Below are 16,320 nucleotides of genomic sequence, written 5' to 3'. Positions count from 1 at the left end.
CTGCTCACAGACGATGAGCACCATGATAAACATGTTGGATGGAAACCTGCTCACAGACGATGAGCACCATGATAAACATGTTGGATGGAAACCTGCTCACAGACGATGAGCACCACCATGATAAACATGTTGGATGGAAACCTGCTCACAGACGATGAGCACCATGATAAACATGTTGGATGGAAACCTGCTCACAGACGATGAGCACCATGATAAACATGTTGGATGGAAACCTGCTCACAGACGATGAGCACCATGATAAACATGTTGGATGGAAACCTGCTCACAGACGATGAGCACCATGATAAACATGTTGGATGGAAACCTGCTCACAGACGATGAGCACCATGATAAACATGTTGGATGGAAACCTGCTCACAGACGATGAGCACCATGATAAACATGTTGGATGGAAACCTGCTCACAGACGATGAGCACCATGATAAACATGTTGGATGGAAACCTGCTCACAGACGATGAGCACCATGATAAACATGTTGGATGGAAACCTGCTCACAGACGATGAGCACCATGATAAACATGTTGGATGGAAACCTGCTCACAGACGATGAGCACCATGATAAACATGTTGGATGGAAACCTGCTCACAGACGATGAGCACCATGATAAACATGTTGTTTTGCTCTTGCTGCCTTCTGAAATCAAGAAACAGTAAGAATTACTCTCTCTCTCTCTCTCTCTCTCTCTCTCTCTCTCTCTCTCTCTCTCTCTCTCTCTCTCTCTCTCTCTCTCTCTCTCTCTCTCTCTCTCTCTCTCTCTCTCTCTCTCTCTCTCCTCTCTCTCTCTCTCTCTCTGAGCTCTCTCTCTTTGGATCTCTCTCTCTCTCAGACTCTCTCTCTCTCTCTCTCTCTCTCTCTCTCTCTCTCTCTCTCAAGAAACATCTTCTCTCTCTCTCTCTCTCTCTCTCTCTCTCTCTCTCTCTCTCTCTCTCTCTCTCTCTCTCTCTCTCTCTCTCTCTCTCTCTCTCTCTCTCTCTCTCTCTCTTTCCCACCCCCAGGTGAGGGCGGAGTCAATGGAGATGAACTACACCTGTGTGTTCTGGTCGGAGGGGCGTGTCCAGGAAGAGGGAGGGGCGTGGTCAAGTCGTGGCTGTACCAAAATCACGTCTAACGCTACACACACCGTGTGTTCCTGTTCCCACCTTAGCAGCTTTGCTGTTCTCATGGCCCTCTACCCTGTACAGGTACACACACACACACACACACACACACACACACACACACACACACACACACACACACACACACACACACACACACACACACACACACACACACACACACACACACACACACACACACACACACACACACACACACACACACACACACACACACACACACACACACACACTGGGTGATGTCTAGGTAATGCTCCTAGGTTTAGATAAAGGCTGTGTTGTTGCAAGTTGACACATGATATCCAACTGAGGCTTTATTGGCATGGATAGATAATAAACACAAGTGAAATAAACAATACAAAATGTACAGTAAACGTTACACAAAAGTTAAAAATGTCATATTATGTCTAAATACAGTGTTATAACAATGTACAAATAGTGGCAACAGGTCTCACATCTTGCTGCTGTGATGGAACACTGTGGTAATAAATATGGGTGAAATTATCAACATTTGATTTGTTTACTCCCTCCTCCCTCCCTCCCTCCCTCCCTCCCTCCCTCCCTCCCTCCCTCCCTCCCTCCCTCCCTCCCTCCCTCCCTCCCTCCCTCCCTCCCTCCCTCCCTCCCTCCCTCCCTCCCTCCCTCCCTCCCTCCCTCCCTCCCTCCCTCCCTCCCTTTTCTCTCTCTCTCTCGTCCTCTCTCTCTCTCTAGAACACCTTTGAGCTGCGTCTGTTGACGTGGCTGGGTCTGTCGGTGTCTGTGGTGTGTCTGTTGCTGTGCATCCTGACCTTCTGGCTGTGTCGGTCCATCCAGGGGACACGCACCACCATCCACCTCCACCTCTGTGTCTGCCTCTTCATCGCTGACCTCGTCTTCCTCAGCGGTATCTCACACACACAGAGCAAGGTGGGTGTAGGGATGTGGGGACTGTGTGTGTGTGGGAGATGTATGTGTGTCTTCCACACAAGCACCTCACACACAGAACAAGGTGGGTAACGAACACAGAACAAGGTGGGTAACGGACACAGAACAAGGTGGGTAACGGACACAGAACAAGGTGGGTAACGGACACAGAACAAGGTGGGTAACGGACCCAGAACAAGGTGGGTAACGGACACAGAACAAGGTGGACAAACACAGAACAAGGTGGCTAACGGACACAGAACAAGGTGGACAAACACAGAACAAGGTGGCTAACGGACACAGAACAAGGTGGGTAAAGAACATAACAAGGTGGGTAACGGACACAGAACAAGGTGGGTAACGGACACAGAACAAGGTGGGCAACGGACACAGAACAAGGTGGACAAACACAGAACAAGGTGGGTAACGGACACAGAACAAGGTGGGTAACGAACACAGAACAAGGTGGGTAACGGAGAACAAAGAGCAAGGTGGGTAACGGAGAACAAAGAGCAAGGTGGGTAACGGAGAACAAAGAGCAAGGTGGGTAACGGAGAACAAAGAGCAAGGTGGGTAACGGAGAACAAAGATCAAGGTGGGTAACGGAGAACAAAGAGCAAGGTGGGTAACGGAGAACAAAGAGCAAGGTGGGTAACGGAGAACAAAGAGCAAGGTGGGTAACGGAGAACAAAGAGCAAGGTGGGTAACGGAGAACAAAGAGCAAGGTGGGTAACGGAGAACAAAGAGCAAGGTGGACAAACACATTTAAAGGAAGCGTTCTGTGTTTTCTAACTTAACGTTAGATGGTTCCTCACCCTGAAAGTCTATGGGCCAGGAGAATCTGGAATCCAGTTTTCTTTACAGCCACTACAAATGTAGCCAGTGTTAACTTTAGCTATTACTCCTCCCATCTCCTCCTCTCCTCCCTATTGTCCCTCTCCTCCTCTCCTCCTTCCTTCTCTCTTGCTCCTCTCCTCCCCCTGTCCCCCGCTCCTCCCCTTACCCCTCTCCTCCTCATCATCTTCTCCTCTCCTAACTACTTCTCTCCTCCCTCTTACCCTCTGTCCCTCTGTCCCTCTGTCCCTCTGTCCCTCCCCTCCCCTCTCCTCTCCTCTCCTCTCCTCTCTCTCCTCTCCTCTCCTCTCCTCTCCTCTCCTCTCCTCTCCTCTCCTCTCTCTCCTCTCCTCTCCTCTCCTCTCCTCTCCCCCTCCCCTCCCCTCTCCTCTCCTCTCCTCCCTCTCCTCTCCTCTCCTCCCCTCTCCTTCCCTCTCCTCTCCTCTCCTCGCCTTTCCTCTCCTCTCCTCTCCTCCTCTCCTCTCCTCCTCCTTTCCTCTCCTCTCCCTCTCCTCTCCTCTCCTCTCCTCTCCTCTCCTCTCCTCTCCTCTCCTCTCCTCTCCTCTCCTCTCTTCCCCTCCCCTCCCCTCCCCTCCCCTCTCCCTCTCCTCTCCTCTCCTCTCCTCTCCTCTCCTCTCCTCTCCTCAACCTCTCCTCTCCTCTCCTCTCTTCTCCTCTCCTCTCCTCTCCTCTCCTCTCCTCTCCTCTCCTCTCCTCTCCTCTCCTCTCCTCTCCTCTCCTCTCCTCTCCTCTCCTCTCCTCTCCTCTCCTCTCCTCTCCCCTCCCCTCCCTCTCCTCTCCTCTCCCCTCCCCCTCCCTCCCTCCCCTCCCCTCCCTCCCCTCCCCTCCCCTCCCCTCCCCTCCCCTCCCTCTCCTCTCCTCCCTCTCCTCTCCTCTCTCCTCTCCTCTCCTCTCCTCTCCTCTCCTCTCCTCTCCTCTCCTCTCCTTTCCTTTCCTTTCCTCTCCTCTCCTCTCCTCTCTCTCTCTCTCCTCTCCTCTCCTCTCCTCTCCTCTCCTCTCCTCTCCTCTCCTCTCCTCTCCTCTCCTCTCTCAGGGAGGATGTGGGTTTGTAGCAGGTCTCCTCCACCTGTTCTTCCTAGGATCCTTCAGTTGGATGTTGTTAGAGGGGGTTCAGCTCTATCGCATGGTGGTCCTGGTCTTCAACACTACCATAAGGTATTGGATATATTTACTCTATGGTTATAAATGAGTATCTATCAGTATATCTTTAGAGTATATTTTTTATGTATATTTTCATGTCACATTCATCTTATATTCATATATTTATATATAAATACAGCATAATGTATATTTTATATATTTTTATTGCAAATGTGTTTTATATTCCTTATTCCTTATATATTCTATATTCTATTGTATTATATATATTTCTTACAACTTTGATGTTTTTATTTAGCTATTTTATGAAGAGCTGCATCATGTCATATATTATTATTATTATTATTATTGCTGTTATTATTAACAATTATTTGGTTATTGTTGTTATTATTATTGTAATTGTTGTTATTAATATTATTATTATCGTAAACCTCTGTACCTGTATTTTATGAAGCTCTGTGATTCTTCGTGTTACTGTAGACCTCTGTACCTGTATTTTATGAAGCTCTGTGATTCTTCGTCTTACTGTAGACCTCTGTACCTGTATTTTATGAAGCTCTGTGATTCTTCGTCTTACTGTAGACCTCTGTACCTGTATTTTATGAAGCTCTGTGATTCTTCGTCTTACTGTAGACCTCTGTACCTGTATTTTATGAAGCTCTGTGATTCTTTGTCTTACTGTAGACCTCTGTACCTGTATTTTATGAAGCTCTTTGATTCTTCCTCTTACTGTAGACCTCTGTACCTGTATTTTATGAAGCTCTTTGATTCTTTGTCTTACTGTAGACCTCTGTACCTGTATTTTATGAAGCTCTGTGATTCTTCGTGTTACTGTAGACCTCTGTACCTGTATTTTATGAAGCTCTTTGATTCTTCGTGTTACTGTAGACCTCTGTACCTGTATTTTATGAAGCTCTGTGATTCTTCGCCTTACTGTAGACCTCTGTACCTGTATTTTATGAAGCTCTGTGATTCTTCGTCTTACTGTAGACCTCTGTACCTGTATTTTATGAAGCTCTGTGATTCTTCGTCTTACTGTAGACCTCTGTACCTGTATTTTATGAAGCTCTGTGATTCTTCGTCTTACTGTAGACCTCTGTACCTGTATTTTATGAAGCTCTGTGATTCTTCGCCTTACTGTAGACCTCTGTACCTGTATTTTATGAAGCTCTGTGATTCTTCGTCTTACTGTAGACCTCTGTACCTGTATTTTATGAAGCTCTGTGATTCTTCATGTTACTGTAGACCTCTGTACCTGTATTTTATGAAGCTCTGTGATTGTTCTTACTGTAGACCTCTGTACCTGTATTTTATGAAGCTCTGTGATTCTTCGTGTTACTGTAGACCTCTGTACCTGTATTTTATGAAGCTCTGTGATTCTTCGTCTTACTGTAGACCTCTGTACCTGTATTTTATGAAGCTCTGTGATTGTTCTTCTTGTAGACCTCTGTACCTGTATTTTATGAAGCTCTGTGATTCTTCGCCTTACTGTAGACCTCTGTACCTGTATTTTATGAAGCTCTGTGATTCTTCGTCTTACTGTAGACCTCTGTACCTGTATTTTATGAAGCTCTGTGATTGTTCTTCTTGTAGACCTCTGTACCTGTATTTTATGAAGCTCTGTGATTCTTCGCCTTACTGTAGACCTCTGTACCTGTATTTTATGAAGCTCTGTGATTGTTCTTCTTGTAGACCTCTGTACCTGTATTTTATGAAGCTCTGTGATTCTTCGTCTTACTGTAGACCTCTGTACCTGTATTTTATGAAGCTCTGTGATTCTTCGCCTTACTGTAGACCTCTGTACCTGTATTTTATGAAGCTCTGTGATTCTTCGTCTTACTGTAGACCTCTGTACCTGTATTTTATGAAGCTCTGTGATTCTTCGCCTTACTGTAGACCTCTGTACCTGTATTTTATGAAGCTCTGTGATTCTTCGTCTTACTGTAGACCTCTGTACCTGTATTTTATGAAGCTCTGTGATTCTTCGTCTTACTGTAGACCTCTGTACCTGTATTTTATGAAGCTCTGTGATTGTTCTTACTGTAGACCTCTGTACCTGTATTTTATGAAGCTCTGTGATTCTTCGTGTTACTGTAGACCTCTGTACCTGTATTTTATGAAGCTCTGTGATTCTTCGTCTTACTGTAGACCTCTGTACCTGTATTTTATGAAGCTCTGTGATTCTTCGCCTTACTGTAGACCTCTGTACCTGTATTTTATGAAGCTCTGTGATTCTTCGCCTTACTGTAGACCTCTGTACCTGTATTTTATGAAGCTCTGTGATTCTTCGCCTTACTGTAGACCTCTGTACCTGTATTTTATGAAGCTCTGTGATTCTTCGCCTTACTGTAGACCTCTGTACCTGTATTTTATGAAGCTCTGTGATTCTTCGCCTTACTGTAGACCTCTGTACCTGTATTTTATAAAGCTCTGTGATTCTTCGTCTTACTGTAGACCTCTGTACCTGTATTTTATGAAGCTCTGTGATTCTTCGCCTTACTGTAGACCTCTGTACCTGTATTTTATGAAGCTCTGTGATTCTTCGTCTTACTGTAGACCTCTGTACCTGTATTTTATGAAGCTCTGTGATTCTTCGTCTTACTGTAGACCTCTGTACCTGCATGCTGTGGGATATGGACTGCCACTGACTATAGTCATCATCTCTGCCATCACCTACCCAGATGGATACGGTACCACACAACAGTGAGTCTGAGTCTGTGTGTGTGTGTGTGTGTGTGTGTGTGTGTGTGTGTGTGTGTGTGTGTGTGTGTGTGTGTGTGTGTGTGTGTGTGTGTGTGTGTGTGTGTGTGTGTGTGTGTGTGTGTGTGTGTGTGTGTGTGTGTGTGTGTGATAAAATAAAAAGTTACACAATAGAATAACAATGACAATGTCATAGATTTAACATGTATATAACCCAAATGTAACGTTATCCGCTCTGTGTGTCTCTGTCAGCTGTTGGTTGTCTCTGGAGAGAGGATTCATCTGGAGTTTCTTCGGCCCAGTGTGCACCATCATCTTCCTCAACGCTTTCATCTTCATCATCACTGTCTGGAGGCTGGCCCAGAAGTTCTCTAGTCTCAACCCTGACCTCTCCAACCTACGCAAGATCAAGTAAGGAGAGAGAGAGAGAGAGAGAGAGAGAGAGTGTCATGTTTTGTCTTAGATTGTCTTGTCATTTTGCTTTTCCCTCTGTTCATTTTCCCCCTGCTGGTCTTTTTAGGTTCGTTCCCCTTTTTCTCTCTCCCTTCCTCTCTCTCTTCTCTCTATCGTTCCGTTCCTGCTCCCAGCTGTTCCTATTCCCTAAATCAACATTTAAGCTTCCCACACCTGGTCCCCGATCCTTTTCCCTGATTAGAGTCCCTATTTCTCTCCTTGTTTTCCGTTCCTGCCCTGTCGGATCCTTGTCTATTGTTCACCGTGCTGTGTCTATGTATCGCCCTGTCGTGTCGTGTTTCCCTCAGATGCTGCGTGGTGAGCAGGTGTCTGAGTCTGCTACGTTCAAGTGCCTTCCCGAGGCAACATGCAGTTCTTGATCAAGTCTCCAGTCTGTTCTCGTCATTACGAGTAGAATTATGCCTTTTGATTGTAAAGTTACTTTACTGGATTAAAAACTCTGTTTTCGCCAAGTCGCTTTTGGGTCCTCATTCACCTGCATAACAGAAGGATCCGACCAAGGAATGGACCCAGCGACTACAGATGCTCGTAACACTGCCGTCGAGATCCAAGGAGCCATGCTCGGCAGACACGAGCAGGAATTGTCTGCTGCTCGCCATGCCGTGGAGAACCTGGCCGCTCAGGTTTCCGACCTCTCTGGACAGTTCCAGAGTCTTCGTCTCGTGCCACCTGTTACTTCCTGGCCTGCCGAGCCTCCGGAACCTAGGGTTAATAACCCACCTTGCTACTCCGGGCAGCCCACGGAGTGCCGCTCCTTTCTCACCCAGTGTGATATTGTGTTCTCTCTCCAACCCAACACATACTCTAGCGAGAGAGCTCGGGTTGCTTACGTCATTTCACTCCTTACTGGCCGGGCTCGAGAGTGGGGCACAGCTATCTGGGAGGTAAGGGCTGATTGTTCTAACAATTACCAGAACTTTAAAGAGGAGATGATTCGGGTTTTTGACCGTTCAGTTTTTGGTAGGGAGGCTTCTAGGGCCCTGGCTTCCCTATGTCAAGGTGATCGATCCATAACGGATTACTCTATAGAGTTTCGCACTCTTGCTGCCTCTAGTGACTGGAACGAGCCGGCGCTGCTCGCTCGTTTTCTGGAGGGACTCCACGCAGTGGTCAAAGATGAGATTCTCTCTCGGGAGGTTCCTTCCAGTGTGGACTCTTTGATTGCTCTCGCCATCCGCATAGAACGACGGGTAGATCTTCGTCACCAAGCTCGTGGAAGAGAGCTCGCGTCAACGGTGTTTCCCTGCTCCGCATCGCAACCATCTCCCTCCTCTGGCTCAGAGACTGAGCCCATGCAGCTGGGAGGTATTCGCATCTCGACCAAGGAGAGGGAACGGAGGATCACCAACCGCCTGTGCCTCTATTGCGGATTTGATGGACATTTTGTCAATTCATGTCCAGTAAAAGGCCAGAGCTCATCAGTAGCGGAGGGCTACTGGTGAGCGCTACTACTCAGGTCTCTTCATCTAGATCCTGTACTACTATGTCGGTCCATCTACGCTGGACCGGTTCGGGTGCTACATGCAGTGCCTTGATTGACTCTGGGGCTGAGGGTTGTTTCATGGACGAAGCATGGGCTCGGAAACATGACATTCCTTTCAGACAGTTAGACAAGCCTACGCCCATGTTCGCCTTAGATGGTAGTCATCTTCCCAGTATCAGATTTGAGACACTACCTTTAACTCTCACAGTATCTGGTAACCACAGTGAGACTATTTCTTTTTTGATTTTTCGTTCACCTTTTACACCTGTTGTTTTGGGTCATCCCTGGCTAGTATGTCATAATCCTTCTATTAATTGGTCTAGTAATTCTATCCTATCCTGGAACGTTTCTTGTCATGTGAAGTGTTTAATGTCTGCCATCCCTCCCATTTCTTCTGTCCCCACTTCTCAGGAGGAACCTGGCGATTTGACAGGAGTGCCGGAGGAATATCATGATCTGCGCACGGTCTTCAGTCGGTCCCGAGCCAACTCCCTTCCTCCTCACCGGTCGTATGATTGTAGTATTGATCTCCTTCCGGGGACCACTCCTCCTCGGGGTAGACTATACTCTCTGTCGGCTCCCGAACGTAAGGCTCTCGAGGATTATTTATCTGTGTCTCTTGACGCCGGTACCATAGTGCCTTCTTCCTCTCCGGCCGGGGCGGGGTTCTTTTTGTTAAGAAGAAGGACGGTACTCTGCGCCCTGCGTGGATTATCGAGGGCTGAATGACATAACGGTTAAGAATCGTTATCCGCTTCCCCTTATGTCATCAGCCTTCGAGATTCTGCAGGGAGCCAGGTGCTTTACTAAGTTGGACCTTCGTAACGCTTACCATCTCGTGCGCATCAGAGAGGGGGACGAGTGGAAAACGGCGTTTAACACTCCGTTAGGGCATTTTGAGTACCGGGTTCTGCCGTTTGGTCTCGCCAATGCGCCAGCTGTTTTTCAGGCATTAGTTAATGATGTTCTGAGAGACATGCTGAACATCTTTGTTTTTGTCTATCTTGACCGATATCCTGATTTTTTCACCGTCACTCGAGATTCATGTTCAGCACGTTCGACGTGTTCTACAGCGCCTTTTAGAGAATTGTCTCTACGTGAAGGCTGAGAAGTGCTCTTTTCATGTCTCCTCCGTTACTTTTCTCGGTTCCGTTATTTCCGCTGAAGGCATTCAGATGGATTCCGCTAAGGTCCAAGCTGTCAGTGATTGGCCCGTTCCAAGGTCACGTGTCGAGTTGCAGCGCTTTTAGGTTTCGCTAATTTCTATCGGCGTTTCATTCGTAATTTCGGTCAAGTTGCTGCCCCTCTCACAGCTCTTACTTCTGTCAAGACGTGTTTTAAGTGGTCCGGTTCCGCCCAGGGAGCTTTTGATCTTCTAAAAGAACGTTTACGTCCGCTCCTATCCTCGTTACTCCTGACGTCACTAGACAATTCATTGTCGAGGTTGACGCTTCAGAGGTAGGCGTGGGAGCCATTCTATCCCAGCGCTTCCAGTCTGACGATAAGGTTCATCCTTGCGCTTATTTTTCTCATCGCCTGTCGCCATCTGAGCGCAACTATGATGTGGGTAACCGCGAACTGCTCGCCATCCGCTTAGCCCTAGGCGAATGGCGACAGTGGTTGGAGGGGGCGACCGTTCCTTTTGTCGTTTGGACAGACCATAAGAACCTTGAGTACATCCGTTCTGCCAAACGACTTAATGCCCGTCAAGCTCGTTGGGCGTTGTTTTTCGCTCGTTTCGAGTTTGTGATTTCTTACCGTCCGGGTAGCAAAAACACCAAGCCTGATGCCTTATCCCGTCTGTTTAGTTCTTCTGTGGCTTCTACTGATCCCGAGGGGATTCTTCCTTATGGGCGTGTTGTCGGGTTGACAGTCTGGGAATTGAAAGACAGGTTAAGCAAGCACTCACGCACACTGCGTCGCCGCGCGCTTGTCCTAGTAACCTCCTTTTCGTTCCTGTTTCCACTCGTCTGGCTGTTCTTCAGTGGGCTCACTCTGCCAAGTTAGCTGGTCATCCCGGTGTTCGAGGCACTCTTGCGTCTATTCGCCAGCGCTTTTGGTGGCCGACTCAGGAGCGTGACACGCGCCGTTTCGTGGCTGCTTGTTCGGACTGCGCGCAGACTAAGTCGGGTAACTCTCCTCCTGCCGGTCGTCTCAGACCGCTCCCCCATTCCTTCTCGACCATGGTCTCACATCGCCCTAGACTTCATTACCGGTCTGCCTTTGTCTGCGGGAAGACTGTGATTCTTACGGTTGTCGATAGGTTCTCTAAGGCGGCACATTTCATTCCCCTCGCTAAACTTCCTTCCGCTAAGGAGACGGCACAAATCATCATCGAGAATGTGTTCAGAATTCATGGCCTCCCGTTAGACGCCGTTTCAGACAGAGGCCCGCAATTCACGTCACAGTTTTGGAGGAGTTCTGTCGTTTGATTGGTGCGTCCGTCAGTCTCTCTTCCGGGTTTCATCCCCAGTCTAACGGTCAAGCAGAGAGGGCCAATCAGACGATTGGTCGCATACTACGCAGCCTTTCTTTCAGAAACCCTGCGTCTTGGGCAGAACAGCTCCCCTGGGCAGAATACGCTCACAACTCGCTTCCTTCGTCTGCTACCGGGTTATCTCCGTTTCAGAGTAGTCTGGGTTACCAGCCTCCTCTGTTCTCATCCCAGCTTGCCGAGTCCAGCGTTCCCTCCGCTCAAGCGTTTGTCCAACGTTGTGAGCGCACCTGGAGGAGGGTGAGGTCTGCACTTTGCCGTTACAGGGCACAGACTGTGAGAGCCGCCAATAAACGCAGGATTAAGAGTCCAAGGTATTGTTGCGGCCAGAGAGTGTGGCTTTCCACTCGCAACCTTCCTCTTACGACAGCTTCTCGTAAGTTGACTCCGCGGTTCATTGGTCCGTTCCGTGTCTCCCAGGTCGTCAATCCTGTCGCTGTGCGACTGCTTCTTCCGCGACATCTTCGTCGCGTCCATCCTGTCTTCCATGTCTCCTGTGTCAAGCCCTTTCTTCGCACCCCCGTTCGTCTTCCCTCCCCCTGCCGTCCTTGTCGAGAGCGCACCTATTTACAAGGTACGTAGGATCATGGACATGCGTTCTCGGGGACGGGGTCACCAATACTTAGTGGATTGGGAGGGTTACGGTCCTGAGGAGAGGAGTTGGGTTCCGTCTCGGGACGTGCTGGACCGTTCACTTATTGATGATTTCCTCCGTTGCCGCCAGGATTCCTCCTCGAGTGCGCCAGGAGGCGCTCGGTGAGTGGGGGGTACTGTCATGTTTTGTCTTAGATTGTCTTGTCATTTTGCTTTTCCCTCTGTTCATTTTCCCCCTGCTGGTCTTTTTAGGTTCGTTCCCCTTTTTCTCTCTCCCTTCCTCTCTCTCTTCTCTCTATCGTTCCGTTCCTGCTCCCAGCTGTTCCTATTCCCCTAATCAATCATTTAGTCTTCCCACACCTGTTCCCGATCCTTTTCCCTGATTAGAGTCCCTATTTCTCTCCTTGTTTTCCGTTCCTGCCCTGTCGGATCCTTGTCTATTGTTCACCGTGCTGTGTCTATGTATCGCCCTGTCGTGTCGTGTTTCCCTCAGATGCTGCGTGGTGAGCAGGTGTCTGAGTCTGCTACGTTCAAGTGCCTTCCCGAGGCAACCTGCAGTTCTTGATCAAGTCTCCAGTCTGTTCTCGTCATTACGAGTAGAATTATGCCTTTTGATTGTAAAGTTACTTTACTGGATTAAAAACTCTGTTTTCGCCAAGTCGCTTTTGGGTCCTCATTCACCTGCATAACAGAGAGAGAGAGAGAGAGAGAGAGAGAGAGAGAGAGAGAGAGAGAGAGAGAGAGAGAGAGAGAGAGAGAGAGAGAGAGAGAGAGAGAGAGAGAGAGAGAGAGAGAGTGCGAGAGCATAACCTATACACTAGGAGTCAGGAAGCAGGTGCAGAAGGAGAGTTTATTAATGAGAACAAGCAGATAAACTCAACAGGAGCAGCGTACTGAACGTGAACGGAACCAATACTGCCCGAAGACAGGCTACTGAGGGCTAAATAAAGGGGAAGTAATCAAGGTAATGATGGAGTCCAGGTGTACATAACAATGGGGAGCAGGTGTGAACAACAACGGGGAACAGGTGTGCATAACGATGATGTGCAGGTGTGCATAATGATGAGGTGCAGGTGTGCATAACGATGGGAAGAAGATGTGCATAACGATCGGGAGCAGGTGTGAATAATGATGAGGAGGGGTGCATAACAAGGGTTGCCAAAACCGGTGTTTAGTATAATTTTTTTAACTTAAACTCTCTTCCTCCCCCTCCTCCTCCCCACCTCTCTCTCCTCCTCCTCCCTCCCTCCCTCCCTCCCTCCCTCCCTCCCTCCCTCCCTCCCTCCCTCCCTCCCTCCCTCCCTCCCTCCCTCCCTCCCTCCCTCCCTCCCTCCCTCCCTCCCTCCCTCCCTCCCTCCCTCCATCCTTCCTCCTCCCCACCCTCACCCCATCCCTCCTCCTTCCTCCTCCCCATCCTTCTCCCACCCTCTCCGCCACTCCCCTCATCCCTACTCCTCCCTCCCTCCTCCCACACCTTCCACCTCCCTCCCTCCTTCCTCCCTCCTCCTTCCTTACCCCAATTCCCTCCTTCCTCCTCAACTCCCCCTCTTCCCCTCCTCTGTCCCCCACTCCTCTCTCCTTCTCCCCCTCTCTCACTACCCACCCTCACCCCCATCCCTCCTCCTTCCCGTCCTCCCTCCTCCTCCCTCCCTCCTTCCCCCCTCCTCCTTCCCTCCCTCTCCCCTCTCCCTCCTCCCTCCTCCTCTCTCCTTCCCTCCTCCCCCCTCTCTCTCTCCAGGGTGTTCACAGTGACAGCAGTGGCCCAGCTGTGTGTGTTGGGTACTATGTGGATATTTGGAGTGTTCCAGTTCCAAGAGGAGGGGACAGTGGTCATGACATATCTCTTCACTATCCTCAACTCTCTACAGGGAGCACTGCTGTTCATCATGCACTGCCTACTGAACAAAACGGTATGGTGTGTGTGTGTGTGTGTGTGTGTGTGTGTGTGTGTGTGTGTGTGTGTGTGTGTGTGTGTGTGTGTGTGTGTGTGTGTGTGTGTGTGTGTGTGTGTGTGTGTGTGTGTGTGTGTGTGTGTGTGTGTGTGTGTGTGTGTTTGTGTGTGTGTATGTGTGTGGTGTGTGTGTGTGTGTGTAACACTATGCTCTGCTGCCCTCATCAGGTGAGAGAGGAGTATGGCAAGCTGCTGTCCTGTATCTGCACACCAGCAGAAGAATCCCAGACACACTCAGACACAGCACCACCAACCCTTCTTCCAGCCAATCCCAGGTACATACATACATACACACATACACACATCACACACAACACACACACACACTTTTCAGTAATTTAACCTCTGTCCTTTGACATTTGTCTGTCCTAGGGGTCAAGGAGCGCAGAGAACACGGGGGAGTCGCAGATATGACGTCACCAAACCCCCACAATGCACCTCTTTACTTCTCCTCCCATGACAAAGGTTCCCACCAGATGGCCAAACTGTAAAGTCAAAATGGTCAATATCGTAACCATTTATGAAAACAAATATTTGTGTTTAGCGGTGTGGTTAAGGTATATTGTAGAAATGGGAAGTGTTTCTGATTTAGTATCTTGGCCAGATAGTGACAACCCAGAAACACTCAGCCCGAGGATAGTACTGTTCAGACCAGGTTAGTAGAAAATGTGTCCAACTATCCCGCTGGATAAGCATTAGGTTATCCAATCAGAAGTTATATGATCTTCATGTCATCCAATAGGAATGAGTATGATCTTTATGTCATCCAATTAGAAGTTATGTGATCTTCATGTCATCCAATAGGAATCCATATGGTCTTTATGTCATCCAGTCAGAAGTTACACGATCTTCATGTCATCCAATAAGGAATCTATATGATATTTATGTCATCCAATAAGGAATCTATATGATATTTATGTCATCCAATAAGGAATCTATATGATATTTATGTCATCCAAATTCACAACCACAAAAGAAAGGTACTATTTTCCACCACTTGGATGAAACCATAAACGTGATGAACAGAAGCTTTCTTCCTTTACATGAATGTGATTTATAGTCATATTTATTACCAAGAGTACAAGATATGGTGACTTTTCTACACGATTAAATCCAGAGGGATTTAGAAAAACATTAAGTGAAGATATGTGTTAGTTGTGTCCTACTGGACTGTTATACTGTTATACTGTAAATGTGTTATTGATCTTTAACACTTTTTAAATAACATTTAAGAATAAGTCTTTATAAATGAATATACATGTTTATAAATTAATATAAATGTTGTACATTTTTTACGAATGGAAGGCTGGTAATATTTACACGTTCTTATAAATGTTTAGAAATATAAATGTAAATAGTTTATAAATCGTTAAAAGGTTTATTCATGATAGTTATTTAAAAGTGTTACCATGGCAACCTCTATGTATATAATGAGATGGCATAAGATTTGTTGCGATCATTTGCAGTGCTTCTGTCCAAAAACAGCATTTATCAACAGGATTTCAGAAATCCCAGTGGTAAGATTTCCAGAATCAGGAGGAAATAAACCTGAGTAAAGCAACTGTTAAAACCTAACAAATTAGCCTGTTAAAACCTAACAAATTAGCCTGTTAAAACCTAACAAATTAGCCTGTTAAAACCTAACAAATTAGCCTGTTAAAACCTAACAAATTAGCCTGTTAAAACCTAACAAATTAGCCTGTTAAAACCTAACAAATTAGCCTGTTAAAACCTAACAAATTAGCCTGTTAAAACCTAACAAATTAAAACCTAACAAATTAGCCTGTTAAAACCTAACAAATTAGCCTGTTAAAATTAGCTGTCATGCCAAGAGGTTGCTAGGTGTTGGGTTAAAGTGGTTTCAATAGTTGTATAGATTTAGGAATAAAGTAGTAACAATGTACTGTACAGTTCTGCCATTGTAGAGGTCCTTAGGCACAGATCTAGGATCAGAATACAGTCAATTACTGTACAGTTCTGCCATTGTAGAGGTCCTTAGGCACAGATCTAGGACCAGAACACAGTAAATGTACTGTACAGTTCAGTAGAGGTTGTCCTTAGGCACAGATCTAGGATCAGCTTACCCAACCCAAAACCAAAACTTAAAGGCTATCCATGATTGGTACATCCAGTTTTTTTACTTTTAAATTATTGATTTATTGCTCTTGGTTCTTGTAGATTATAACTTAAAACTGCCTTGTGACCAGGTCAGCTGTCGTTCCCCATCAGAACATTGTAGACTATAACTTAAAACTGCCTTGTGACCAGGTCAACAGTCGTTCCCCATCAGAACATTGTAGAATATAACTTAAAACTGCCTTGTGACCAGGTCAACAGTCGTTCCCCATCAGAACATTGTAGAATATAACTTAAAAGTGCCTTGTGACCAGGTCAGCTGTCGTTCCCCATCAGAACATTGTAGAATATAACTTAAAACTGCCTTGTGACCAGGTCAGCTGTCGTTCCCCATCAGAACATTGTAGAATATAACTTAAAACTGCCTTGTGACCAGGTCAGCTGTCGTTCCCCATCAGAACATTGTAGAATATAACTTAAAACTGCCTTGTGACCAGGTCAGCTGTCGTTCCCCATCAGAACATTGTAGAATATAACTTAAAACTGCCTTG

The 16,320-nt window shown here is 47.1% G+C and overlaps 1 protein-coding gene and 1 long non-coding RNA gene across 2 annotated transcripts in view; both read left to right on the top strand.

Moving 5' to 3' along the window:
- Positions 1 to 1,021: 1,021 nt before the first annotated feature.
- Positions 1,022 to 14,184, top strand: LOC124021413 (adhesion G protein-coupled receptor E5-like). Its single transcript, XM_046336603.1, has 7 exons — positions 1,022 to 1,204; positions 1,853 to 2,047; positions 3,933 to 4,054; positions 6,605 to 6,700; positions 6,950 to 7,108; positions 13,481 to 13,665; positions 14,066 to 14,184. Exons 1-7 carry the CDS (start codon positions 1,034 to 1,036, stop codon positions 14,182 to 14,184), a joined length of 1,047 nt encoding a protein of 348 aa, XP_046192559.1. The 5' UTR covers positions 1,022 to 1,033.
- Positions 14,185 to 14,979: 795 nt separating this feature from the next.
- Positions 14,980 to 16,320, top strand: part of LOC124021415 — a 71,966-nt gene continuing 70,625 nt past the window's right edge. Inside the window, exon 1 of the long non-coding RNA XR_006836233.1 lies at positions 14,980 to 16,022. This is a non-coding gene — a long non-coding RNA (uncharacterized LOC124021415). The remainder of the gene's footprint in view (positions 16,023 to 16,320) is intronic.

Source organism: Oncorhynchus gorbuscha, unplaced genomic scaffold (genome assembly GCF_021184085.1).
Source record: "Oncorhynchus gorbuscha isolate QuinsamMale2020 ecotype Even-year unplaced genomic scaffold, OgorEven_v1.0 Un_scaffold_1103, whole genome shotgun sequence".
NCBI lineage: Eukaryota > Metazoa > Chordata > Actinopteri > Salmoniformes > Salmonidae > Oncorhynchus > Oncorhynchus gorbuscha.
This window is presented reverse-complemented; position numbering and strand designations above follow the sequence as displayed.